General features: G+C 35.8%; 11 protein-coding genes and 1 non-coding gene across 12 annotated transcripts; 8 read left to right on the forward strand and 4 right to left on the reverse strand. All coding sequences in view use genetic code 12, as the record gives it.

Moving 5' to 3' along the window:
- Positions 1 to 1,924: 1,924 nt before the first annotated feature.
- PVL30_001905 (uncharacterized protein) lies at positions 1,925 to 2,875 on the forward strand (the record flags this gene model as incomplete). Its single annotated transcript, XM_001527055.2, has 1 exon — positions 1,925 to 2,875. The coding sequence occupies one exon, from the start codon at positions 1,925 to 1,927 to the stop codon at positions 2,873 to 2,875; it is 951 nt and encodes a 316-aa protein (XP_001527105.2).
- Positions 2,876 to 3,408: 533 nt separating this feature from the next.
- PVL30_001906 (uncharacterized protein) lies at positions 3,409 to 5,166 on the forward strand (the record flags this gene model as incomplete). The annotated part of the gene is made up of 1 exon (XM_001527056.2): positions 3,409 to 5,166. One exon carries the CDS (start codon positions 3,409 to 3,411, stop codon positions 5,164 to 5,166), a length of 1,758 nt encoding a protein of 585 aa, XP_001527106.2.
- A 620-nt stretch (positions 5,167 to 5,786) lies between these two features.
- On the forward strand, positions 5,787 to 5,879 carry PVL30_001907. Its single transcript has one exon. It is a non-coding gene; the product is annotated as a tRNA-Met (tRNA).
- Positions 5,880 to 6,183: 304 nt separating this feature from the next.
- Positions 6,184 to 7,327, forward strand: PVL30_001908 (uncharacterized protein; the record flags this gene model as incomplete). The annotated part of the gene is given in 3 exon segments (XM_061119265.1): positions 6,184 to 6,190; positions 6,358 to 6,365; positions 6,380 to 7,327. 3 exon segments carry the CDS (start codon positions 6,184 to 6,186, stop codon positions 7,325 to 7,327), a joined length of 963 nt encoding a protein of 320 aa, XP_060975248.1.
- A 321-nt stretch (positions 7,328 to 7,648) lies between these two features.
- HFM1 (ATP-dependent DNA helicase MER3) lies at positions 7,649 to 12,032 on the reverse strand (the record flags this gene model as incomplete). Its single annotated transcript, XM_001527058.2, has 2 exons — positions 7,649 to 11,919; positions 11,975 to 12,032. 2 exons carry the CDS (start codon positions 12,030 to 12,032, stop codon positions 7,649 to 7,651), a joined length of 4,329 nt encoding a protein of 1,442 aa, XP_001527108.2.
- Positions 12,033 to 12,426: 394 nt separating this feature from the next.
- Positions 12,427 to 12,912, forward strand: PVL30_001910 (uncharacterized protein; the record flags this gene model as incomplete). The annotated part of the gene is made up of 1 exon (XM_001527059.2): positions 12,427 to 12,912. The coding sequence occupies one exon, from the start codon at positions 12,427 to 12,429 to the stop codon at positions 12,910 to 12,912; it is 486 nt and encodes a 161-aa protein (XP_001527109.2).
- A 488-nt stretch (positions 12,913 to 13,400) lies between these two features.
- On the forward strand, positions 13,401 to 14,318 carry ATP4 (atp4 subunit B of the stator stalk of mitochondrial F1F0 ATP synthase; the record flags this gene model as incomplete). Its single annotated transcript, XM_061119266.1, has 2 exons — positions 13,401 to 13,471; positions 13,685 to 14,318. The coding sequence occupies 2 exons, from the start codon at positions 13,401 to 13,403 to the stop codon at positions 14,316 to 14,318; spliced, it is 705 nt and encodes a 234-aa protein (XP_060975249.1).
- Positions 14,319 to 14,741: 423 nt separating this feature from the next.
- On the reverse strand, positions 14,742 to 16,229 carry MSI1 (Chromatin assembly complex, subunit 3; the record flags this gene model as incomplete). The annotated part of the gene is made up of 1 exon (XM_001527060.1): positions 14,742 to 16,229. One exon carries the CDS (start codon positions 16,227 to 16,229, stop codon positions 14,742 to 14,744), a length of 1,488 nt encoding a protein of 495 aa, XP_001527110.2.
- A 392-nt stretch (positions 16,230 to 16,621) lies between these two features.
- EFM4 (Protein-lysine N-methyltransferase efm4) lies at positions 16,622 to 17,626 on the forward strand (the record flags this gene model as incomplete). Its single annotated transcript, XM_001527061.2, has 2 exons — positions 16,622 to 16,671; positions 16,900 to 17,626. The coding sequence occupies 2 exons, from the start codon at positions 16,622 to 16,624 to the stop codon at positions 17,624 to 17,626; spliced, it is 777 nt and encodes a 258-aa protein (XP_001527111.2).
- Positions 17,627 to 17,831: 205 nt separating this feature from the next.
- Positions 17,832 to 19,199, reverse strand: PVL30_001914 (uncharacterized protein; the record flags this gene model as incomplete). The annotated part of the gene is made up of 1 exon (XM_001527063.2): positions 17,832 to 19,199. The coding sequence occupies one exon, from the start codon at positions 19,197 to 19,199 to the stop codon at positions 17,832 to 17,834; it is 1,368 nt and encodes a 455-aa protein (XP_001527113.2).
- A 470-nt stretch (positions 19,200 to 19,669) lies between these two features.
- Positions 19,670 to 21,414, reverse strand: PVL30_001915 (uncharacterized protein; the record flags this gene model as incomplete). The annotated part of the gene is made up of 3 exons (XM_001527065.2): positions 19,670 to 20,959; positions 21,116 to 21,121; positions 21,412 to 21,414. 3 exons carry the CDS (start codon positions 21,412 to 21,414, stop codon positions 19,670 to 19,672), a joined length of 1,299 nt encoding a protein of 432 aa, XP_001527115.2.
- A 182-nt stretch (positions 21,415 to 21,596) lies between these two features.
- On the forward strand, positions 21,597 to 21,989 carry PVL30_001916 (uncharacterized protein; the record flags this gene model as incomplete). The annotated part of the gene is made up of 1 exon (XM_001527066.1): positions 21,597 to 21,989. One exon carries the CDS (start codon positions 21,597 to 21,599, stop codon positions 21,987 to 21,989), a length of 393 nt encoding a protein of 130 aa, XP_001527116.2.
- Between the last annotated feature and the right edge of the window lie 2,923 nt (positions 21,990 to 24,912).

The following is a 24,912-nucleotide window of genomic DNA, read 5'->3' on the forward strand; positions in this document are numbered from 1 at the left end:
CAGTGAGTGACATGAAATGAAACACAGTGCAACCACCATTGTCATCATCATCATCACCACCACCACCACAGTTCATGATTATAGTATGCAAGCTGTGGAGTATACTAGATAGGAATCACGGCAATAACTGCAACTCTAATTAGTACTCATCAACTTCTGGTTTTCCTTATTTATTGTTTCAATATTTTTTTTTACTTCTTTTTCAATAGAAAATGCCTATTTGCCGTATGGATAGATGGTCCTATGGTGAATGTATAGGTAATTACTTCCCTTTCTCTTTCTTCTCTTTGCAAGAAAAAGAAAAGTAGTAGATGCAGAGGCTTCGAGAAAGGAAGGCGAGAGTGATGAGGGTGTATATGCCCTACAAAAAGGTTAATGACAGCGAATGACACAAAAAGAAAATAATTGTAACAACAATAAAAAATTTGAACCCCGAAAATTTTCCCGTTGGCACAGAAGAGTAAAAAAAAAAAAAAACAGCAAAAGAAACAAAGGAAAGCCAACGGTCTTCTTCTCTGATTATTCACCACAGACACTGTCACGCAAGTATACTCAATATACTCTACTCTAACTCCCCCCCCCTTCTTCTTCCTTCCCCTCCTCAGTTCTTATTCTGTAGCCATTTCTTCATCATCTTGGTTTAGTTTCTCCAGATTCCACTAATTTACTTTGCGTACTTCTGCTCAATGGAAGTTAACCTCCATTTTCATTTTTGTTCCCATTTTTTTTTTTTTCTGGGGAAAATACCTATTACGTAATTACTCCGAAAGCAAGTAAATAAATACTAAACAAAACGAAAACGAAAACGAAAATCACTCCGAAAAAAAGATACCAAACAAAAATGAAGAAGAAGAAGAAGAAGAAGAAGAGGAAGCAGTTGGGTTAAACAAAGAAAAACTCAATAACAGAATATACATGTATGTATAAAAATAAGAAAAGAAAAAAGAAACGACGTACTCAGACACGGCGATAGTAACAGAAATTGGATGAATCTTGCAAAATTACAAAGTAACAAAGTAACAAATTAACAATTATACAAGTGCTTAAAAAAGAAAAAGCTACAACAAAGAACACCAAATAGCTATTGTCACTATTGCCTTTTACTTTTACCCCATCAATCAATCTCTTAGCGCATCCACCAATTTAATCATTGTGGGGCGAACGAGAGAGAGAAAGTCTAATAACTAAACCTTCTTCCAACAATTTTCTTTTCTTTCTGGTTTTTTTTTCCTTTTTGATTATTCTTTTTTTCCTTTTTCTTCTTCATCAAAAATCATGTCTAGTCTATCCACCCAATGCTATCGACCACAATAGTCAAACAACTCGATGGTAGTTTAGCCTCTTTGTAAAAAAATAAAGAATAAAAAAACAATTTTTACTCTTGAAAAATCATCTGTTATAACGAAATCAATGATCTTCTATACCACCACCTCATAGGCACACTTTCTTTGTATTCACAAACTGATTTAACAATAGAATTAGATAATAATGTTAACACTAATCATTAAATGAACAAGAAGAAGAAGAAAATAAAAGAACAAAACATTATCATTATAACCTAACTTTAATATTCTCTTCAACCTTTTTCCATTTATTCTCACCAAACTCTTTAAGTGCATATTTTTCTATCTCGGTCACGTGATGTTTATTCAGAATAAACGAAAGAAAAAAACAAGTCAAGCAAAATATATATATATATATATATATATATATATGTACATAAAAAATGGAAATACGATTTTGGTCATATTCATCTTATCGGTACAGACTCGTGCAACTCATATTTTGCAGATAATATCGTCGAATCTCATATTACAAAAAAAGAAAAGAAAAAAAAAAAAGAAAAAAAAGAAAAAGAAAGAAAGAATTACTTACATACAAGTTTTATTTACTACAAGACTTACAAGGTTTAGCGCAAAAACACATGTCTAGTTTGCTTTCCATTATCAAAACAGTTGACTCATTCCAAGGTCCTCTGCAATTCTATACGTTGCTCGACCACACGGGCACTGTTGCATTAGGCTATATAGCTCCACACATTGCCGAGTATTTCAAATCAGAACAACTTCAACTTCAACACCAACAAGAGTTTGTGATTGATCTTTCTCAAGAGAAAAAAACAATTCAAATTGCCAGTCAGTATGACACTCTTGAGAAACGGACAAAGTTATTTGCCAATGTAGCCCAACGTTGGAGAACACTGATTTCGGAGCTAGAAGAATTGCTCGATAAAGGATGGAGAAACGAACTATACATTGTATATAATCCAACATCAATACCTTACTTTTACGTCGAAAGAGCTTTCTCCGTCCTCATTGGCGTTGTGAGCTACGGTGTTCATATCAATGGATACATCCCACCTCACCTATCATCTACCGGCGAATTGAAGTTTTGGGTACCCAAAAGATCAATGACTAAACCAACATATCCAGGAATGTTGGACAATACCGTGGCTGGAGGATTGGAAGCAGGACGCGGCATTAAGGAAACAGTATTCAAGGAATGCTTTGAAGAAGCAGGCCTAAAACAAGAATTTGTACAAGACAACTTGCAAAATGCCGGCGTCGTATCATACATGTACCAACCTACAGATGGCAGAGTTCAACCAGAAGTAGAATTTATATACGACTTGACCTTCAAAGAAGAAGACGCACACTTGATCCAGCCACAAGATGGCGAAGCCGAAGATTTCCAGTTAATGTCGTGGAAACAAGTCATAACAGCAATCAAGAATAACAAGTTCAAACCCAACTGTGCTCTAATAATTATTGATTTCTTAATCAGACATGGATACATAACACCAGAGAATGAACCGCACTATTTGGAAATTGTCTCTAGGTGCCATGTCCAAATGCCCTTTCCAACAATAAGCTGAAACATGCTAAAGCTTCTCCTAAGCTTTTGTTTATATTTTTTTTTCTTTTTCTTTTTCTTTTCCTTTTCCTATCTGTCTGTGTATGTGTCTGGGTGTTTGTGTGTATATATGTATTTAAAGACGCTAGTCAAAGTAGAATTAGAGTAAAGTAGAGTAAATTTAAGCTAAAATCATCATTGGTATTATATTGACTCTAAAATTTTATTATTATTGAGCAAATACATAGGGTAGACTTTGATATAAATACAGTTCTGAAAAGCATTCTTCTTATCATCGCTAAAGTGCTAAAGATCTGGTACTCGCTACCACTCACTCACAAACACAGACACAAACACAGACACACACACACACACACACACACACAAAGAGACAATAGTTGATCAAGAAAGCAATAGTAATAATTCTAGTTTTAAGTAGGTTTGTACCGACTACCACCACCACCGTTACCACCATTACCACCACTACTCTCACTACTACTCCCGCATATAAGACTCAGCTTTTTTTCTTTCACTTACACTAATATAAACATTGATATGTCTAGCGATAGTAGCTCATCAGTAGGTAATGCAATAACTCAGAGTGTAAATGACATTATAGAGTCCATTACACCACGCCAAATCACTGAGTGGAAAGTTTCTTCATTTGAAAAGTTCGCCACGAAGGTAACCGCATACGAATCCTTCTTGAACAATATCAAAAGTCAACTAGCCTCATCAGCAGTAAACACACATCAGTTACTATGGATTGAGTGTTTATACAAAATCACTGCAACTTTTTCACAATTGAAAAAGACATTTGTAAAACTATGCATGGAAAGAAACGTCACATACCATCAAGCAGCTTTATGCCAAATCAGATGTCACAAAGTATTACTGGAGATCGGTTCTTTGCTTAGTGTTTACTTGAGTGAGGCAAACCTCACCACCTTTGGAGAAAGATTCAAGAAGGTAGTGGAAAGGATAATCGAGATTCTTTTGGTAAAGAATGTTACAGTGGAAGTTCAACAAAATAAAAATGAGCAAACTCGAAATAAAAATGAAACCCATATAGAACAAAAAACAAAGGTAGAGGATGAAATACTTGGTTTGCTCTTGGATAATTTTCGCTATATCATTCCAACCGGAGATAATAAACTATCAGTTTTGGCTCATTTCAGCAAGTGCTTGTACATTTTGAATCGCCCTGCATTATTTGCTCGAATACTTACTGAATACGACCCAGAATTTCCACTTGGGCTTTTAGCAAATGCTTCACCGATAAACCTTGTTGATCTTATTGATTTTTACCGATATACTGCTTTCAACTTGGTTTCACTTTCCTTTAAGGACAATAGAGGTTTCAACGACTCTTATACAAAGCAAGCCGCCCTCTATTTCAAAGTGCTATTTGCATTTCCAAACTTGAATATCAATGGAGCAATCGATGGGTTGGACACAAAGATTCCCGAGGATTCAATTATCAATCTCGAAGAAAGGCAGGAAATATCCTATCTTTACATCCTAAATCACATTGCTAGTATGAATTCCGTTATTGAACTCTTTAACACTTCTCCGGTGTTCAAGTCTGAAATTACTTTTCTCATAAGAACCATGTCTGCAGAGTTGTCAAGGGATATCGAAGAGCAAGCATCGCAACCGGGGAGTAGACACTCTAGTGTCCTTAATATCCCACTGTTGGATAACTCAAAAAAAAACTCAATAAATCAAGCAAACTCACTAAACTCAATAATTTCGGTAAACTCGGTAAACTCAGTGAACTCAGTGAACAATCCATCCAACTCATATCCTTTTGAAAAAAGTAATGAAGAATATATGGAGAAGCTGTCAAATATTGGTGCAGTGATTTATGAGGGAACATATAAGGAGAAATTGAAATTAGTTGTATCATTCTGTGAAGCCATTTCTGCAGCACCTCAAAACCTTTGCATCCAGGATATGTTCCAGAATTTAAACGAAATTTTAGATTATGAACTGTGGAGTTTACATCAGAATGTTGAAGTTGTTTATAAAGTGAGACTGTTGCTAATTGGCTTGGTATTGAAACAAGCAAACCAAATTAGTGGTTTTAATAGAATACCACTATCTAATTTAGGACTGCTATTTGCTTTGAACAATGAAAATAATAAAATTGAGGATATAATCAGTAATATTTACGTCAAAGGGTTCAGTTGGAGCATTGACGATGACTCATTGGTTTTCAAGACTGATCTGCCAAATGTGGTTCCTGAGGATATGGTACAGACTCAATTGGAGATTATCAGACTCACTAATAAACTAAAGGATGCTATATGAATAACTCCAGAATTGAAAATATTGAAGAGTGCGTAAATTAAAGAAACAAATTATGATAAGCATATATTTTTTTTTAGGTGTAAATTGACAATCGATTAATATAATCGATTTTTTTTAAAAAACAGATTCTAACGTAGTTTGCTAACAAGCATTTTTTATGTTAAGCTATTGTGCTGTACAATCTGTCACTCTTTGATAACTTTTGATTCTTTTGTTTTATTTAATTTTCCTGCTTTTCCTTTCATTTCTTTTTAGCTTTGTAATATGTTGTTTTAATGGATCTGACATTTGACTTAAAATGGTGCCAAAAAAACTAGAAATTAAATAAGTAAATGAACAAAGCTCACATATATGACACTTGTAATAACTGTTTTTGATTGATTCGGTTCCCTACCAAAATATACATATATAAACTCTGATTGAAAAAGAGAAATAATATGATGACATGTTTTACTTGAATAACATAGTGTAGGTAACGTGGAATAAACTACTCTTTAACAAAAAACCAATAACTGATAATTATGCTAATTTGGTTTTAAAATTTTTTTTTCTTTTGGTTTCTTTTTTTTTTTGTTTTGCCAACACATAAAGATCTAGCTGTTTTACACCTCTAACGTTTAGCCTTCCTAGTTCAGTTGGTTAGAACGTCTGTCTCATAATTGTCCGCAATGTGAGCCATCAGGAGGTCGTGAGTTCGATCCTCACGGAGGGCACTAAAACCCATTTTTTTATTTTTTTAATCTTTTTTTATTTTTTTTTTACATTTTATCTGTTTCTCAACTTTTAAATTAATTTATTTTTTCTTCTTTGATATCTATATTAGGTTACACGCCACAGTTATGTCCATAGTAGAAAATATTTCCCCGCTTATTTTGTTGTTTTTTTTTTTGGTGCGCGTGCGAGTGCACGCGCGCGCTTTTTAGGTGCGTTTGTTGGAGGGATCATGATAATATTATAGAGTGAGAAATTGAAGGTGGATTGTGATTGTGATTGTGATTGTAAGGTGTGTCTCTTTATATGTTGTGTAAGTACGGCGGTGTGATGGATATCTGATTCGAAATTATATCCAATTTCAGCAAAATCTTCTTCTCTCTTTCTCTACTTCTTTCTCTTTATCCTTGTCTTTTATCCAGCCAGTTTAACTAGCATAAATTTGTTTGAATGCAAAATGCAGATTGCTAGTTTATTTAGTATCCCAAGTTTTATATTACAGCTAATACCAAGTAATGTGGTAGAAAGTCCCTTGGCACCAATAAATAACTACAAGTCCATTGATACAACGTTTTCAGCGGTGATATCAGATGTGGAATCTACAACGACAACCGTATACAGACCTATAATACTATGGCATGGTTTGGGTGACAACTACAATAGCACAGGGATTCACAACGTTTACGATATAGTTGATCGTTTATATCCCGGGATCTTTTTACATTCAATCTACATTAACGAAGACCCTAATAAAGATGAACAAAATTCATTTTTCGGAGATGCAAACAATCAAGTTGATCAAGTGTGCCGCCAACTTCTGGGAATTCCGCAACTTTCTCAAGCAGACTCGGTTGATGCTATTGGGTTTTCTCAGGGCGGGGTCTTGCTACGAGGCTTGGTTGAAAGGTGCCCACAAATCAAGATCCACAATTTGGTCACTTTTGGAAGCCCTCATATGGGTGTAATGGAAATGCCCTTGTGCAAAAATGATAGAGATTGGTTATGCAAAAGACGCAATGAATTATTAAAGAGACAGGTTTGGTATGAAAATGTACAAAAGACAATTCTTCCGGCACAATATTTTAGAGATCCTTATAATATTGACAAATACTTAGAGCACTCACATTACTTGGCGGATATCAACAATGAAAGGAATGAAAAAAATGCATCCTATATTGAAAATTTGGCAAGCTTGAATAAGTTGATCTTGGTAACTTTCACAAAGGATACAACGGTGGTACCAAAAGAAAGTGCCATGTTTTGTGATACCGACCCAATATTGGAACAGACTATACCCTTTGACAAGACAGAGCTTTATGTCAATGATTACATTGGGTTGAAAAAATTACATGGAAAAAATGCAGTAGAGTTTTTGACAATAGAAGACGGTCATATGTCTATTAGCGAGGAATTTATTGTTGATGTGGCTCTGAAATATTTTGGTGTTTGAATAGGACTAATTTTTGAAGAAAGATGGTTAGAGGATGTTCATCAAGATGCCTTTTTTCTTGTTCTTGTTCTTGTTCTTGTTCTTGTTCTTGTTCTTGTTCTTGTTCTTTATTTTCTTTTTTATTAATTTCAGTCTCATTTCCATTAATTTTTTTGGGATCTAATTTTATTTCTCCAATTTTTCTATTTAGCTGGCTAGTTCAAGATCACTGCTTATACAGGTATTCAGCAAATTTATATGTTTTTGAGATTAAAGATTCAAATATGCGGAATCTGATTCCACTTCTAATGGTATATGATTAGTCTTGCGGTGATTTTCAAATTATTTACTCGTCACGCCTTCAACTGTTTCAAAGTCCGCAAACAGCAAACTCTTTGATCTCTGACTAGATTCAATTTTGTCAATTTTGTCAATTTTTTCAATTTTTTCAATTTTGTCGTTTTTGACGGAGCTCCCAATGAAAGATTTGTATTGAGAATCTTCTTTATTCTTGTCTCCACCATTATCATTAAATGATGTTATATTTCTAATTATCGTACTCTTGTGAGATTCTGAGTGGTCATCTCCGACTTCAAACAGGAAATGTCGCGCCCTCTTTTGCGGGCTAAAAATAGTCTTTTGAAAGGCTGGAGATGTTGGTTCCAAGTCTGGAGTGGAACTTAAATCAAATATAGATCTCTTTTTTGTTTCAGATTTTTTGCGAACAACATTTGTTTGCGTTTGTTTACTACTCGTTGCTTCATTTGGAGCATCAACTAATGCTTCATTGGGAGAGCTACTCAAGAAAAAACTAGATCCGAGTATAAGTGGCTCATTCTCCTTCTTTCCAGAAAATATGGGATGCATCATGTCATTGGTTTTAAGTACACCCAGAAGATTATTCGCGGCCCGGTTGGATTTTAAATTCAGATAAAGATCATCAGAATTTCGACATAACCCATCTTCCTTTTTTATGTGTTCTTTGTAAGCAGTTTCAAACATTTCGCAACTATTAGTACTAGGTGCCTGTTTCATGGGAACAATTTCCGTTTTCTTATGTTTGAAGCAATTGGGTGGAATACCTTCTTTACAACATATATGTCGACACCTTAATTTGTTCTTACAACTATGATTACACTCATAGTTCCCATTCGACCTCAATACTCTCAAGGTTGATCCATAGTAGCCGTCTTTCCTTGCATTTGCTTGTTTTTCACTAAAGTCATCTCTATTTCGGCAATCTTTATCCAATTTCAAATCATTCGACGCTACAGATTTATTCAAACCCATTGTATATCCTATTCTGTCTTTACTACCACTTTCGTTTTCATTTACTTCTTCTACCACCAACTGCAGTGGCAGCGGCAGCAGCAGCGGCAGAAGCAGCAGCAGTGGGCTAAACTCAAAATCGTCAATAACTTCAATGAATCCTTTTAAGATGTCCATGGGTGGCTCAATTTTGAGAGATTGACTAACTTGAGCACTGGCAACAGAGTCTATAGAAACCTGACAATTGAATGCATGAGACAACTTTTCAATTCGCAGGCTAAGCTCAAACTTTCGGGGCCCCATTAATTTTTGAACTGGAATCCTTCGGAAATCCAATAGTGTACCTCCAATCTCGCTTATAATCTGTGCATACATCATCTGATTTCGCCAGCTACTTGACATTGAGTGCACTTCAAATGTAATTAAGAACGTGCAATCAATCGCCGTACGTGACGGTGCAAGGCACAGTTTTAATAATTCGACCTGCAAATAAATGGACGGAATCAACATGATCGATTTCTTGATCCTGTTTCCAGCTCCAGTTTTGAGGCTCAAAAAATATTCAATTTGCGAGCTGCTCAAACATTTTGCATCTTTCAAACTTAAAATATTGTGATTGACAAATTTCTTCACCGCAACAGAACCAACACCTTCAAGCTGTCGAAGCTCGTTAGGCGAACCCTCCCAACATTTACCGTGAAGACAACGCAGCAAATAACTCAGACTCCGCAAAGAAACAGCGTCTTTCCTTTCAACAAACACATCCAAAGTCGCAGTCATGATGCGCAAAATATGTTTGAAAACAAAGAATTTATCGCCCAAAAAACTTGCATGTAGTTTCATCGCACCATTGTAGTTGGGGAAATCTAAACCCCCTAGTTCAAACTGAATAAGAAGCTTAACCTTGTCATGGTGGGTCATATTTGTTGAATTTGATTGATAACGAAGTATAGGTGAATTGTTGATTTCCCTGTACAATCTTTTTTCTTGATGCTTCAATTTGATATCTGCAAACTCTTTCGATTGAGATACTAAGTCTAATAGTTCTGAAATAGATAACTGACTGCGAGCCTTTATTAACAGTTTCATGGTTTCAAAACTGATGTAGTGCATGGTCATTGAAAATCCATAAGGTGTGCATTTGTATTCATCTGTGATTAATTTTTCACAAACCAAAGATTGGGCGTTTGTTCTGCAGAATGCTAGCAAATTCTCCTCTGCACTCATACTTGGTTGAGGAATGGTGTGATAGTAGTTTGGGTTTGCTAAGAATCTGACATAGAAATAAGTAGTCTTTATCCAGTTTAAAGCGTCTTTTAAACTGCGTACATTTCCAATTGCAATCTCTGACACTAAATTTTCAGGAAATGATAGGTGCAAACTGCTCTCAACTTTTTCCGTTCCATTGATCACCTTCTCATATTTTTGCTTCAACTTGGCATTTGTCATAACGACAGCAACACCTTTGTTCTCAAATTGAGGTCTACCTGCTCTACCAATCATTTGTAAAATATCTGTTTCTTGATACTCTTTAAATCTATTTTCCGACCAACATCTAGTGCCCTTGATTATAACCAAGTATGCAGGAAAATTGATTCCTACTGCAAGAGTAGATGTACAGCACAAGATTTTGATTCTGCCATTGAGAAACGACGTTTCAACTTGGTTGCGATCAGCTAGTGCAAGTCCTGCATGATGATAGCCTATCCCAAATTTATTAACACAGGCCTGAAGATCACGGTCTTTGAGTTTTAGTTCGTTACTATATGAAAGTTTGATATTAAGATTTTCTTTCAAGTACTTGGCAGTTTGTTGACAACTGTTTCTTGTAGGGCAGAATATGAGCACTGGCTTATTCCTTGAATATTTATTGATTATTTCATTGAGCTTGGAGTTAAGGAGAACATCAAACGAAAAATCATTTTCGCTTTGAGGTTTGAATCCACACACAAACTGCTCCAATTTGACTGCACGATATTCTTCTCCAAAATTAAACGTCACAGCCGTGTTAGCTAGTCGAGTCAATTGATCGAACTCACCACACGCGGTTGAATCATCATTTCCGCCTAGTCCAATCCATTTGGAAATATCGTAGGCATTTGCAACAGTCGCTGAGATTGCCAAGATTCTCATGCCCTCACAAATTCGTTTCATGCGCGTGATTACCACTTCTAATGTAGAACCCCTTGTTTCTTTTAGGATGTGTACTTCATCTACCAAAAGCAACTTCACTAACCCAAATAGCTTCTTATAATCTCTCCATTTCCTCGTAATTATATCCCATTTTTCCGGAGTTGATATAATAATTTTGGATTTGCGAACGTGATCAGTTTCTTTATAAGACGTGTCCCCAGTCAACATCCCTACAGTTAATCCTAAAGGAGCAAACTTTTTGGACCAGTCAGCTTGTCGTTCGCTACAAAGTGCCTTAGTAGGAGCGAGGTATAAAGCTTTGGCATCATCACCATTAGTACACCCTTGATCGTGTAAACTAATCATTTCTCGTAATATGGCAAGCTCAAAAATTACAGTTTTACCTGAACCAGTAGGGGAGCTCAAAACGCAATTGAAAGAAGTACCATAAACGCATTGAAAACATTTTGATTGCATGGCGTTAAATTTCACAAATGGGAAAACCTGGCGCTCACGAGAAGGTAAAATACTAGTGTCTAATCTATTTGGCACACAAGAAGGGCTTGAATCTTTGGTAAACAGATAATTAAAATCATTAGCCGCTTCGCGAGTGGATGTAAAGGTAAATTTGTTTTTAGGACTTTGGGTATGTGGATGTAAATAGATTGGAGTATTTGAATGTGCTTTTGCATGAGCGTTGTCAAGAGTCAATTCCCTCGATGGTGAACTCAGGATGGTATAAATGACATCCTCGAGACGCTTATTATAGTCCAGTTTATCAGAGTCTACTCTTTTGACAAGTGCTTGGTCTCCCAGTTTATCTATTTCTTCGCTATACGGTTTGACCTTGCTCTTATTAAAAACTTGTCTAGTGTTTGAAAATTGTTTCGGTTTTCGCCAAAGAGGTTTTTGCTTGTCGATTGAATCTTCGTTGTATCGGAATGAACTCAAATTTGTCTTGTCCAAAAGAGGCTGCCTCACTTTTGATACCGGGGTCACCAGAGCCGTCGAGGCTATTGGAGCCGCAATTGAACGTGCAGACGGAGCTGGTAAATGGTTAATTCCCTCGCAATATTGCAATTGCTGGTCCTGCAATGTATTGCCAGTGTTGAGAAAGAAGGTACCATTAGACGTTGAGATTTTCCTTTTTGATTTAGTCTGATTGGATTTACTACTATTCCCTATATTCTCATAATCGGGGTAATCTTTAACTAATGATTAGTATACGACGTTATATATTTTAGTCATGGCTGCGGTCTTATATACCTTCGTTAATACTATCTTCGGAGTCGAGAAATGCTGTTAAACTATTCAAAAATGACATTGATCTTGTTGTTTGTCTGATAAGAAGTAGTAATAGTAGTAGTGGTGGTGGTGGTGGTGGATGAGGGGAACAGGGAAAAACACTGAAGTCGGGATGGAAACAAAATATATTGTAGGATAGGAAATTTGCAACACAATTTGAATCTTGCTATCTCCGTGTTTATCATACTCCGTTTTATTATGTTTTTTCTTCATCCTTAATTTTTTTTTTTTTTTTTTCCTTTATATATATTTTTTTTCGTTTCCTTTCTCTTTTTAGCGCGCGAAGCAAAGCATTTTTGATGATGAAAGGAAAATAATAAACTCCACAATTCAGTAAAGAGATGGGCCACAACGAACTGGAGAAGACGTGACGTGGGTGATAAACACTTGTTAAAGGAACACAAACAAGTACAATGATAGAAGAGATAGATAGAAAAGCTAGATTAGCAGCACTACGCAAGAGTCGATCTGGTAGAAAAAGTTCAAGTGTTGAAAAAACACAAGCTTCTGTGGCAAAGCCTCTTGCTGGCGAGAGTAGTAGTAATGTTAGAGATGGTAATAGTAGTTTTCAGTCGAGTGAAACAACTCATGCAAACACTATTGTCAATGAAACGAAGAATACAGGCTCAAGCTTAGATACAGAATATTTAAAGAATAATTCTTTGCAACAAGAGGATGCAGAATTGGAAACTAAAGACTCCACCTTGATGGCTAATATTGAAACAGCCCCAAAAGAACTGGGAAATTCAACTCCTACACCTTCATCAGAGCAGCATATGATAAACAGCACACAATCTTGCACAGCTGAAATGAAAAATGATTTAAAAAGCTATTTACATAAAGCAGAGATACGCACAAATCGGGCACTAAATAGAATAATTCAAGAAAGCATCTTGTGAATAAATTAATCAATATCGTATATCTTTTTAAACTCTCAGATTTTTTTTTTTTTGTCCTTCGTTTCCCTCACCATCATCAACACCATTATAATCATCAATCTTAGTATCTTTTTACTTTTTTACATTATAAATTACCTAATTAGGAAGTCTACGATAGTCCAATCAAATGTTTTTTGGTGCAAGCGCTGCTTTTGTCTCTCTTCTCGCTTTTGCTAACTTAACTCTCAAGCTAAGTAAACCGATTTCTCAGTAAACCGAGAAACGTTAAGTAGGGAATCTCTTTACACTATAAGTTTTGAGGTAGTGCACATATTAACATTTTAATTTTAATCGCACCAATCTAGTACCCAAAACGAACGTCAAAAGTTCTGGCTCTGAAAAAGTTTTAGAAAGAGAGAGAGAGAGAAAGACTTTGATATAAAAGAAGGTTTACTAGAGCTAACGTTTGTTCGATAGTCGTCAATAATCTATTCAGAGAATTCAGAGAAATGTCAATGATCAACAGAATTGCTTTGAGAGCAGCTCGCCCTTCAGTGGGTATGGCCATTCGCCCAGCACCGTATGTTTTGTCCAATCAAATATTATTTCGGATCCGATTCTAATTCCAACAATCTGATGTAGATGAGGGAGGTGAAAGGAAGACAAGAAACTGGGAAAAGGTGACCGATTGCATCTGGTTGGCTCATCTTCATCTTCTTCATCATCGTCATCATCATCATCATCATCATCATCATTCTCCAAAAGATAGTTTTACTAACAATTGAATCTTTAGAATCGGATTGAGATTCCTCTCTACCCCAGTGGAACCAAAACAAAAGGCTCAATCAATTGTTGATGCTTTACCAGGTAACAACTTCATTACAAAAACCGGTGTCTTGGCCACTTCAGCAGCAGCAGCCGTCTACGGGTTGTCCAACGGATTGATCATCATTCACGATGAAACTATTTTGGTCGCCACATTCTCCATTTTCACAGCATTGTGTGTTAAATTCATTGCTCCTTTGTACACCGAGTGGGCAGATGGTGAGATTAAAAAGGTCAACGATCTTTTGAACGGTGCAAGAAACAAGCACATCGAAGCTGTTGAAGGAAGAATCAACTCAGTAGGGGAAATGAAAGACGTTGTTGAGCAAACAAAGGGATTGTTTGCATTGTCCAAGGAGACTGCTAAGCTCGAAGCAGATGCTTTTGTCTTGAAACAAAAATTGGAAGTTGCCTCTGAAGCCAAGAATGTTTTGGACTCATGGGTCAGATTCGAGAACCAACAAAGACAACTCGAGCAAGAACAATTGGCCAAGTCCGTTATCGAGAAAGTTAACAAGGAAATTGAAGACCCTAAATTCCAAGACAAGTACTTGCAAGAAGCTTTGAAAGAAATCGAAAAAGTTTTTGCCAAAAACAAGTAAATGTATTTGGGAAAATGATACAAGTTTGAATTTTTTTTGTCTCGGAAAAGCGACAAAAATGAGACAGACTGTAAGCGATGTGTGTTAGGAGATAAAATATAAAGAATACATGTTAAGTGACATTTAGATTATGATTTGTAGAGTTTTGTAGAGAGTTAGAAAGTGAGCAGGAGTCACAGAAAGAAAGAAAGAAAGGAAGAAAGGAAGAAAGGAAGGAAGGAAGGAAGGAAGGAAGCAAGGAAGGAAGAAAGAAAGGAAGAAGTGGAAGGAGGTGTGTTTCCACAAATTCTATTGAACTCTGATCCTTTAAAAGAGTTGTGTTCTTCTTTTCAATTTTCAATTTTTCATTTTTTCATTTTTTCATTTCTCCTGATCATTACTTTGGCGATCTTCAATATATTACAACCTATATTTTGACTGGGGTTAAGGATTTACAGATTCAACTACTTGCAAAGGTGGCTTCCAAATATGTAGAGAGTTATCATCAGCCACACTAGCAATCATCCAATCATCTGCAAATGACCAATCAAAATCATTCACACCAAGCATGTGACCCAAATGCTGAAATATTGTTGCTGACCTTTTGTGGTTGGTATCAACATTCAGTTCAACACTTGTATCTAAACCTTTTCCATTTTCTAAAATTGACAAATCGTGGATCTTCACCAGGCTATCAGTAGAAGAAGAAGCAAGCACTTGGGCAAATTTCGGGTGCCATTTCAACTGTGTTATTGCACCTTGATGCACATCTTTTAACTCATACAATGGTTCGTTCAAATTTTGAAGATTTCTTATATGAATCACCCCCTTTGAATCACCAACAGCTATTATCGATGGAAAATTTGGATTAATAGAAATAGAATTAAGACTAGTACCAAACGAGGCCTGTATTTTTGGTTTCTGCAGCAGTTCTCTTGTATCGTAAATACTCAAATTTCCCGCTTCATCGGTAACTCCAAATAATGAATCATGCGTGGGGACCCACTCAATATCATTGACACCACTACCGTGCTGCCAATATCGTTCCTGTTTAAGAGAGTTGCTCAGCTTATTATATTTGGTGACATCATGCAAGTTAATGATTCCATTCATATTTGCCGACACAAGTAAACCTTCCATGTTCTTGTTCCAGTCCATTGCGTAAATCTCTACTTTTTGCTCAGTCGGTACTTGATCATTAACCAATCGTATTTGCACCTTATTTACCTGGGTATCATCAACAATCAGTTTTTGAAAACTTTTGTGTCGCGTACGTTCAAATATGATCAAGTCACCATAATTGTTGGCACTCGCAATGACGTTTGGTTTTTGTGGCATGTACTTGAGTTTGTTGACGTCTCCGTACTGGTTAATTTTTTGCAAGACTTTGGGTTTCATATTTGATGAAGAGGACTGACTTAAGTTGAGCTCAAACTCCTCCTTCTCTTGATTGTAATCAAGTTTGTTAATGACAATTTTCTTATTGAGGTTGGTGTATGTAGGAACTTGAAGGATTGAAATGGAATCTACTGGAGATTGGCCCATAGTGAATGTTCCATGTAATAGACGTTGTAAGATCACATCAGACTCTGAAGTTTCATCATTTTTTTCGTCATTTGGGTTCTCATTTTGTTCATAATTAATTACCGACGATTTATGAGTGATATCAGGGAAGAATTGAATCGTGAGGGATGGCCAAAGAAGGGAATTTGTTGACAAGTAATCATAAAGAAATGGCGCATTCTTCTTCCATATTCGATATTTCTTCTCTGTCAGTTCGTCAATAAGCGACTCTTCGACAGGTGCACCTGTACCTAATTCAGTTTCACCAACGGGAGCAGAGTCAGAAGCAATTTCAGCAGTTAACAAGTTTTCCGCTTTCGAATCCGTCACTGGTGGTTTAATTTCACTTTTGGTTTCAATTTCGTCCATGCTTAAATTGCTAGAAGGATGCTTCTTAAAGTGTGTATCTGTACTTTCTTGTTTTTGAATTCAGATCGAGTAGGAAAAGACGAAAAGAAGAAGAAAAAAAAATGAAAACGCGGAATTGAGACGCGATCATGGAAAGCCTCGTGTTTTCTGCCGTAGCCAAATTTCTTTCATATATTTTACATATATATATATATATGTGTGTGTGTGTGTGTAGATGTATATTATTTTTTTTCGGTTCAAGAAATTCAAGCACTTAGGTACGTCGTGGTGATGACTGCTCTGTACATCTCATCATTTCATAATTATTCACTTTAAATATTAGTTTCCTTACCAATTCATATATCTATATATATATATATACATTTTACTCTCAAACATTTGTGACAAACAGAATGGCCGACCAAATTCAACTCAACTCATCTAAACTAGGTACCCAAGAATAGTATGTATGATATTTACACACACACATATATTTATACGCATATCGATATGTACATATATATTTATATATATAAATTTATATATATATATATATATATATGCACCTATTTATTTTTAATTTTTGCATTTAATTTCATTTCATTTTTTAATATTAAACTTTTAATAATTATAGAATGGTCTTTGTTTTCTAATTAACCTAGTTATATGTACTAACGTCCCACATTTCCAGTTGGAATGAGTTTTACAAAAAAGAACAACAGAATTTCAAAGATAACGAAGAAGACACTGGTGAGTGTTGGTTTGACGATTCGGATGCAGAGGCAAAGATGATTGAATTCATTATCAAACATATCAACGAAGAGAGCCTACCTGATGCTTCTTTGAGTCCCAAATCAGAACTTTCGTTTCTCGATATTGGCACCGGTAATGGACATTTACTTTTCCAACTACACGAAGACCTTCAGGAAGAGCTTGAACAGCCAGAGAAACAGCTGTTTAAATTTCACGGGATTGATTATTCACCCGATTCAATTACCTTTGCCAAAGATATAGCAGCAACAAAGTATAAGGAGAATCGAAATTTCGCTTTTGATCAAGTTGATTTGCTTTCTCCAACGGAACTGTTTCTAGAATCGCAAAAATTTGACATTCTTTTGGATAAGGGAACACTAGACGCCATTGCATTAAATCAGGATCCACTTGTCGAGTTCAACAACAAAAGAGGAATGTGCGTATATGCTCAGCAAGTTGTGAAAATGATGAAAACCGATTCTGTGCTTCTTATTACTTCATGCAATTTTACGGAACAAGAATTGGTCACTTTAGTTACGCAGGATACAGACTTAAAAGTTTGGGACAAGATCAAGTATCCAAATTTCTCATTTGGAGGGGTTGATGGATCCACAGTGGTCAGTATAGCATTTACAAAAACAAAAACAAAAACAGAAACAGATTAGTAAGTACATAGGTGAAATCAAAGAATACAACACACGAAAAAAGAGAAAATTAGATATATATACATATATATATATATATATATATATATTTCCGTATAACCGTATATCTATTTGTATATTTGTATACTTTTACTTCACACGTCTATCCTGTAGCATTAAAACTAAACTTTATTCGTTATGAAAATATACTATTTCCCAGACAAACTTACATCTCAGTTTTCAATTCATCAATTTTGCTCACCAATTCGTCTCTCAATTTCTCATTGGCAAACTTGACGAGGTACTGTATTGGTTTCCCTTCAGAGTTTAATGAGTTTAATCGCAAATATTTTCCTGGGGCTAGACTTGCTTCAAGACCGCGCATAACTTCAGTATTCTTAACTATCCGATAGTTCAAAATAACACGTAATAAGCCTTGTGATCTCATCACTATTCGTACTTGTTTTGCATCTCTCTTTGATTGGTTCAAATGCAAAGGTCCAACACCTCTTTCTCTCCATCCCTCGCTGATCTTAGATAACTCAAGTTCAAAAAGTTTAGCGTTTGATGTGAATAGGGACTTTTCATCTTCTTCACCAGTGGTTTGCTCAACGGGATTGAGGTCGACTTGTTGAAATTGCTTTGTAGTGGTTGAAGTTTGAGATTCAGGTTTGTTATCGACAGAACCACTTCCACTCAGCGATGGGGCGTTTTCAGACTTGGTATCGTTTTTGGATTCCAATGTTGCTTCAGTGGAGTCGGCATCAAGAAAGGATTTCAGTTTTAACGATTCTTGAAATGCATTACCAAATCGTGATTTATTACCGAAAGTTGATCCTGATCCAAACCCAAACGCTGGTTTGGATGCTGGTGATTTCGGGTTTGTGGTTTTACTTGTCAACGTTGAACCCGTTGTTGATGAGGTCGTAGAGTCCGAGTTGTTTGGCGAAAACTTAGCCATGTTTCCGAACGAGGTAGTTGCTCCAAAAACAGGTCTCGAACTCACAGGCACGCTCCGCGATTCTTTGTATTTGTTATTCTCTTTAGACTCTCTCTCTTTCTCATTCTCATTCTCTTTCTCACTCTCTTTTTCTTTTTCTCTTTCTTTTTCATTAATATTTCTAGTCTTTGTCTCTTCGTTGGCAGTGGTTGTCGCAGCAGCAGTTGTTGCGTTTGGTTTGAATTGGAAAGTTGATCCGCCAAATGTAGTTTTTGCCCGGGGTGGTAGTTCAGGCGCGTTATTGCCTAGACTTTTATCAGTCACCTTTGGTTCTTGTTTTGTTTCAGCGTCTTGTAGTTGCACATTATCTTTACCTAGGTGGCCATCTTCTTTCTCATCTTCCTTTTTCTTCTTCTCATCATCATCATCATCATCATCATCTCTGTTAAATTCTAAAATATCCTCAAGAACTTTAACTCGCTCCTCCAATTGCACAATGCGGCTTTCAAAAAGTTTCCTCATTTCTTCAACAACGGTTGTTTTCAAGTCTTCATGCCCAATCAGTTTGGTCCTCTTCAATTTGTTGTCAAATGACAAGGAGTCTTGCTCATCTTCTAACTCAATTTTGCGTTTATTTGGACTTTCATCAGGCATGGTGAACGATGTAATTGTTAGCGAAAGAAAATGAGGGTTTATGAAGATATCTTTTGGGTATGAATTGGGATCTTTTGATTTTACTAATCACTAATCTTATTTGCCGATATGTATCTTTTTGTATTATCAACGAAGATCTGGAACTTTATAGTTTTCCACAACCAGACAAAATTCCTATGAAATTCAAATAGAAGTCTCGTTTTGTTTTGCCGTACATTCTCATATTCCTTTTTTACTCTCTCTTTCTCTCTTTCTTTTTTTCTGTTTTTTTTTTTTTTTGCTGTTTTGCTGCCAAACTGACATACAGGAACACACAATACTTTGGGAAAAAAGTCCTGGCTTATTTTTTTTTTTATTTTTTTTTTTACAATTCAGCTATAAAGCTATATACTTTCTTTCGTTAGAAACAGAGTCTGGTGTGTTTACACAGATTTATAAACGTGTTTATAGCTAAATAGGAAATAAACTTGTTAGTTCCGTCTGATGCTTCTTATGGATCGAGATGCAGATTGCTGACTAGAAGAATTATTGCTACCACCACCGATCGAAGTATATTTTGCATACTTATCTGCTGTAGATGGTTGGTTATTGGCACCAGCAGTTGAAGAATATTTTGCATATTTGTCTCGAATAGAGGCACTAACACTAGCCCCAGGACTAGCATTTGTAGCAGCAACAGATCTAGAAACAGTGGTGGATGTTGTTGGTAAAGAGGAAGAAGCACCCCCATCAACAAAGACGCTGGTTGTTGGAGGAATATGCGCACGAGGATGAGGCACACTGGCTGAAGAAGGCTGGTACGACGAATATATTGAAGTAGATTGCTGGTGTTCTCCAGGGTTTAAATAACCCGAAGCATGGCTCGAGCTGGACCATTGAGCGTTCGAATTATGAGATGTATATGAGCTAAAACCATCTTGATAGCCATAACCACTTTCATATAAATTGTTACCTCCACTGCCTCGACTCAGTTCAATCAGGGTTTTGTATAGTTGTTGCTGATTGTGAGGATTGTTGGCAATATTAACTCGTCTGCCTGTAGCCGCCGCAGAAGCAACTCTCCCTTCTTTGACATGATTCCTTCCACCTTCACCACCACCTAATCTTCTTGGCTTCCAATTCCGCAAAATCCTGCTCCTTTCAATATCAACCAATGCTGTTCTATTGCCTAATTTCACACCTAGCCTGCTTGTTTTGTTGACACAAGTGTTGGCATCTGCCTCATTCTCAAACACTATAAAGCCATACCCACGACTCTTTCCTTCTCGGTCACGTATGATTTTGATAGATTCAATAATGCCGTATTTTTGGAAATGCTGCGTTACGTCAAGTTCAGTAAGTGAATAATCTAGTCGTGCTATGAATACTGTACGGTAAGGGTCTTTCATTACTTCTCTTTCGTGTTTTTCAAACAATTCTGGATCGTTCCAGTCACGGAGTTGACGAGCGAACGATTCTTTTTGTGATTGCTTTTTGATCTTGGCTGCCTGGGCATTTGCAAGGTGTTTCGAGAATTTTAAGTTCAGGTTCAGGTTCAGGATCAGGTTCAGGTTTTTGTGCTTATTCTTACTTCGTCGTGCCTCTAATTTCGGCAGATCTTTAACATATTTAGAGATGGCATTTTTCCACTGGGAGATGGGAGTAATCGGCTGTGTCCTACGTTTTTCAGGAGGATAATCTAAGGGGTCAACATAGGGGAATGGCGGTTTTGGTTGAAATAGTTTCTGAATGTTTGGTGGGTACTTTTCTAATTCGTCAGCCTTAAAGGAAAGAAAGTTAGTACATAAACAATTAAATGGTTTGTCTCTTTATTTCTTTATTTCTTTATTTCTTTATTTCTTTATTTCTTTATTTCTTTTCTTTATTTCTTTTCTTTATTTCTTTTCTTCTTCGTTCTTGATAAATCCGAAACATACCATGCTCTTTCAGAAATTAACGTTATGCAAATTATGAGATGAAGTTGTTCAGTTGAAAACTTTCTGGTGTTGAGAGGTTGCGATATAAATTTAGGGCTGTCTCTTCACCAATACGCAGCGGCTTGTCTGAAACCCAAAAAAAAAATAATTAAAAATAATTAAAAGTAAGAGAAATAAAGAAGCACAGGAAACCAAAAACAAAAAAAAAATAGAGAGAGAGAGAAAGGTATTCAGATCATAGAAGTGCTGCGCGCCCTTTTTTTTAAAAAAAAAACAATTCCAAAAGCGAGCCACACCATTTTTGAACGGTTTATACCAACCAGTTCTATATTTCTTATCTTGTCTTTAATCCGCATTTTCCACCAAATTTTATAAGCATTTCTCATCGCAACAGCTGAATCAATTGCAACAACTGTATCAATTGCATCTTACCCACTACTTTGTGTAATATTTTTCAAAAAAAGAACTTCTGTCTACTACAATGTTTGGAGACAAGAGTAAAGAGCCTACGGAGATTTACCTCCAGAACGAAAGAATAGATAGGGATAAGCTACCGAAGTTCACTAGAGCACAGCTTCTGTCTTATAATGGCACCACGAAGAAAGAATTATATGTAGCCATTAGAGGCAACATATTTGACGTAACAGAGAATACCAAGAGTTACGGACCAGGCAAGGCGTATAACAAGCTTGTGGGAAAAGATTCGAGCAGATTGCTTGGTTTGAATAAATTGCAACTTAAAGATACTGATGGTAATCCTGAGAATTCATGGGATATTTCGGGGTTGGACGAGAAGCAATTGAAAATTGTGGATGACTGGATCGAGTTCTTCAAGATGAGATACCCCATTGTCGGTATAGTTTCGGATGAGTGAGTGGGTGAGTGGGTGAGTGGGTGAATTGGTGAGTGGGTGAATTGGTGAGTGGGTGAATTGGTGAGTGGGTGAATTGGTGAGTGGGTGAATTGGTGAGTGGGTGTGTAGAAGAAACGGCTTTGTAATGTTGTCTATTTTGTAGCTCAATTTTATAGCAAATTATTTAATTGCATTTTTAATCATTGTATGCATGAGATGTTTCTGTAGGTTACATATCCTGAAGGTACCAATAATTTTATTCTGCAAAAGTTTCCGGATGTTTAATAAGCTCTATTTTCGACAAGGATATTTGAGAATTGCGGCTGGCAATTACCCACCCTCTTTAGCATTCTTTCCAAACATACATATATACATATATAAAAATTACTAGAGTCTTTGTTGACGTTAAGAGGTAAAGTGTATATAACGATTCTCAGTATAATTTGGCACACATGTACTTTATTGAGTTTATAATATTCATTTTCATTGACCTTCGTAGTTGAAGTAGGAGTAAAAGCTTTCTCTCTCCTTCTCTCCTTCTCTCCTTCCTTCTTTCCTTCCTTACTTGCATGGTCTCATCTTATGTACGTATTCCAAGCATTTTCTCATTTGTTCAAAACATCCAATCTTTAATACTTTTAATCGTAGTGAAAGTCGCCTTATCTCTGATGCTTCCTCCATAGATATATCTTTATACACACACAATACACCGAATATTTGCTATATAAAGTCGTGTAAGCACTAACAAGAATCTCAGGAACAAAATATTTGGCCAAAATTAAAAAACAAAAATATATATATATATACAAACCAAGAGACAACAAAAGGTTGAATGGTTTCACCTTGTATATACATATATACTTATACATATATAGTTATATATAGGTATATCTATATATCTATTTATATTTTTAGTACAATTCAGCTTTTGTGACTTTCGATTGACGTAAATGCTATTTTTATTTTATTTTTTATTTTATTTTTTATTTTATTTTTTATTTTTTTATTTTTTTTTTCTGATTGTCGTAAGTGAAAGTGCGACGTGAGTCCAATCAATTTCACGACATCGGCTCAGAGACCTTAGCACCACATGCGCGGTATGTTTAATGCACAATAAGTGTTTCATGTTTTGTGTTTGTTACAAGTTGCAAGTTTTTTTTTATTTTTATTTTTTTTATGATTATTCATTTTTTCTGTATTGTTTGCTGGATCTGTTCTAAAATTGGACAATCTCGGACGAAATGGACGAGCAAGAGGAGTTTAAGGAAGGGGACGGATGTAGGAGGCAAAAAAAAATAATAGGCAAAACAAAAAGGGAGGCGGGTAAGTGGGTAAGTGGGTAAATGGGTAAATGGGTAAGCTGTTTTCTCTTTTTTGAGAAATACTAAATGGAGAGAGAGAGAGAGAGAGAGAGAGAGAGAGAGAGACGGTGTGCGGACTAACATTGTGTATTTGTTCTATTGGTAAACAATTTCTTTTTCAATGGATATTTTGGTTGCTCTTGCTCTTGTTTTTTTTTTTTTTTCTTCCATTGTAGCTGGTATTAACCATAGTGCCCGTATAGAATTTAATGTTACTTCTACTGTCACAATTTGTGCTTGTGCTGCGGTCGAAAATGACGTTCCGTTCAATCTGATTTTTTATTTTTTAATTTATTGCAATTTATTTTATTCCTACAATATGTTATTTTATGTAGTTTTCTTTTCATTTTTTTTTTTTTCAATGTTCCCCATCCCTTCCCACTAATTTGAAATAATATTCTGATCAAGGGAATGGGCATAGGAAAGAGATACTTTTAGTTGAGGCACAAGAGCTTTTTTTGTTTTGTCTCTGCAAGAACCTCTGTAGCAGGAAATCAGCGACAGTCGTGCTGGTAGTAGTGTTGGTAGTAGTAGTAGTGGTGGTGGTGGCAGTAGCAGCAGCATCAAAATTTATATAGATTTGGTGCGATATACTCTCTACTTGATTCTCAACAATAGAAGAGAACAGACTTATAAATTTTATATTGGTTTTTACAAGTATTGCACTACGCAATACAGTACAACATGGCTATAATAGTATAATACTAAAGAAGCTACAGTAATCAAATTCATACAAAAGTCCACTCAAGATATTGAAACAGAACCAGTAAACAGAATAAGTACCAGAACCAGAGCAAGAAGTGGAACCAGAACCAAAAAAAAAAAAAAAAAAAACAGAAAGAAGGATTCAGGCACTATCACCACCAGCGCAGCTACTTCAGCCACCCTCTTCAGCCACACCAATCCCCAAAAACATAAAGAAAACTCTACCACCATTGACCTCTTATCTGCCATAAAACCAATAAAACCAGTAATCCACCAGACTTTGAGGATTCATTTTTTATTTTCTTCCTTTTGTTCCCAATATCGAGTTCACTTCGAGACATTTCCTCTTCTATTGTTTTTTTATTTCATTTCATTTATTTTATTTTATTTTTGCTTTTCCTTTTTTTTTTCCCTCTATTTTTTATTTTTTATTTTTTTATTTTTTTATTTTTTTATTTTTTTATTTTCTATTCTCTTATTTTTCTGTTCGTTTCCCCTAAGCCAAACGTCGCTTTTGCTATTAGTTATTAGCTATCTACTGCTTTACAAACTTGTTTTTTTTTACCAATTTATTCTTACCAACTTGCCAACTTGCCAACTTAATATAAGGCAATACACAAACTGCAAAGCATTTACAAATAGTTAGCAACATTATAATCAACAGCGTCTCGTTCTGAACCTACTTCAAAATTCATACAAGGACTTAGCATTGTACTGTTTCCATCAAGTGCAAAAATCCAAATCTCCGTTATTTCTTATTTTTTTTTCCACCTTTCCCCCCCCTCCATTCCTTCCTCCATTCCTTCTTTTTTTCCTTTCCTTTCCTCTTCTCCTTATCTTGCTTTCAATAAAACAAATTACTAAGAAAAATTTACTTC

This window comes from Lodderomyces elongisporus, chromosome 2, assembly GCF_030384665.1.
Source record: "Lodderomyces elongisporus chromosome 2, complete sequence".
NCBI lineage: Eukaryota > Fungi > Ascomycota > Pichiomycetes > Serinales > Debaryomycetaceae > Lodderomyces > Lodderomyces elongisporus.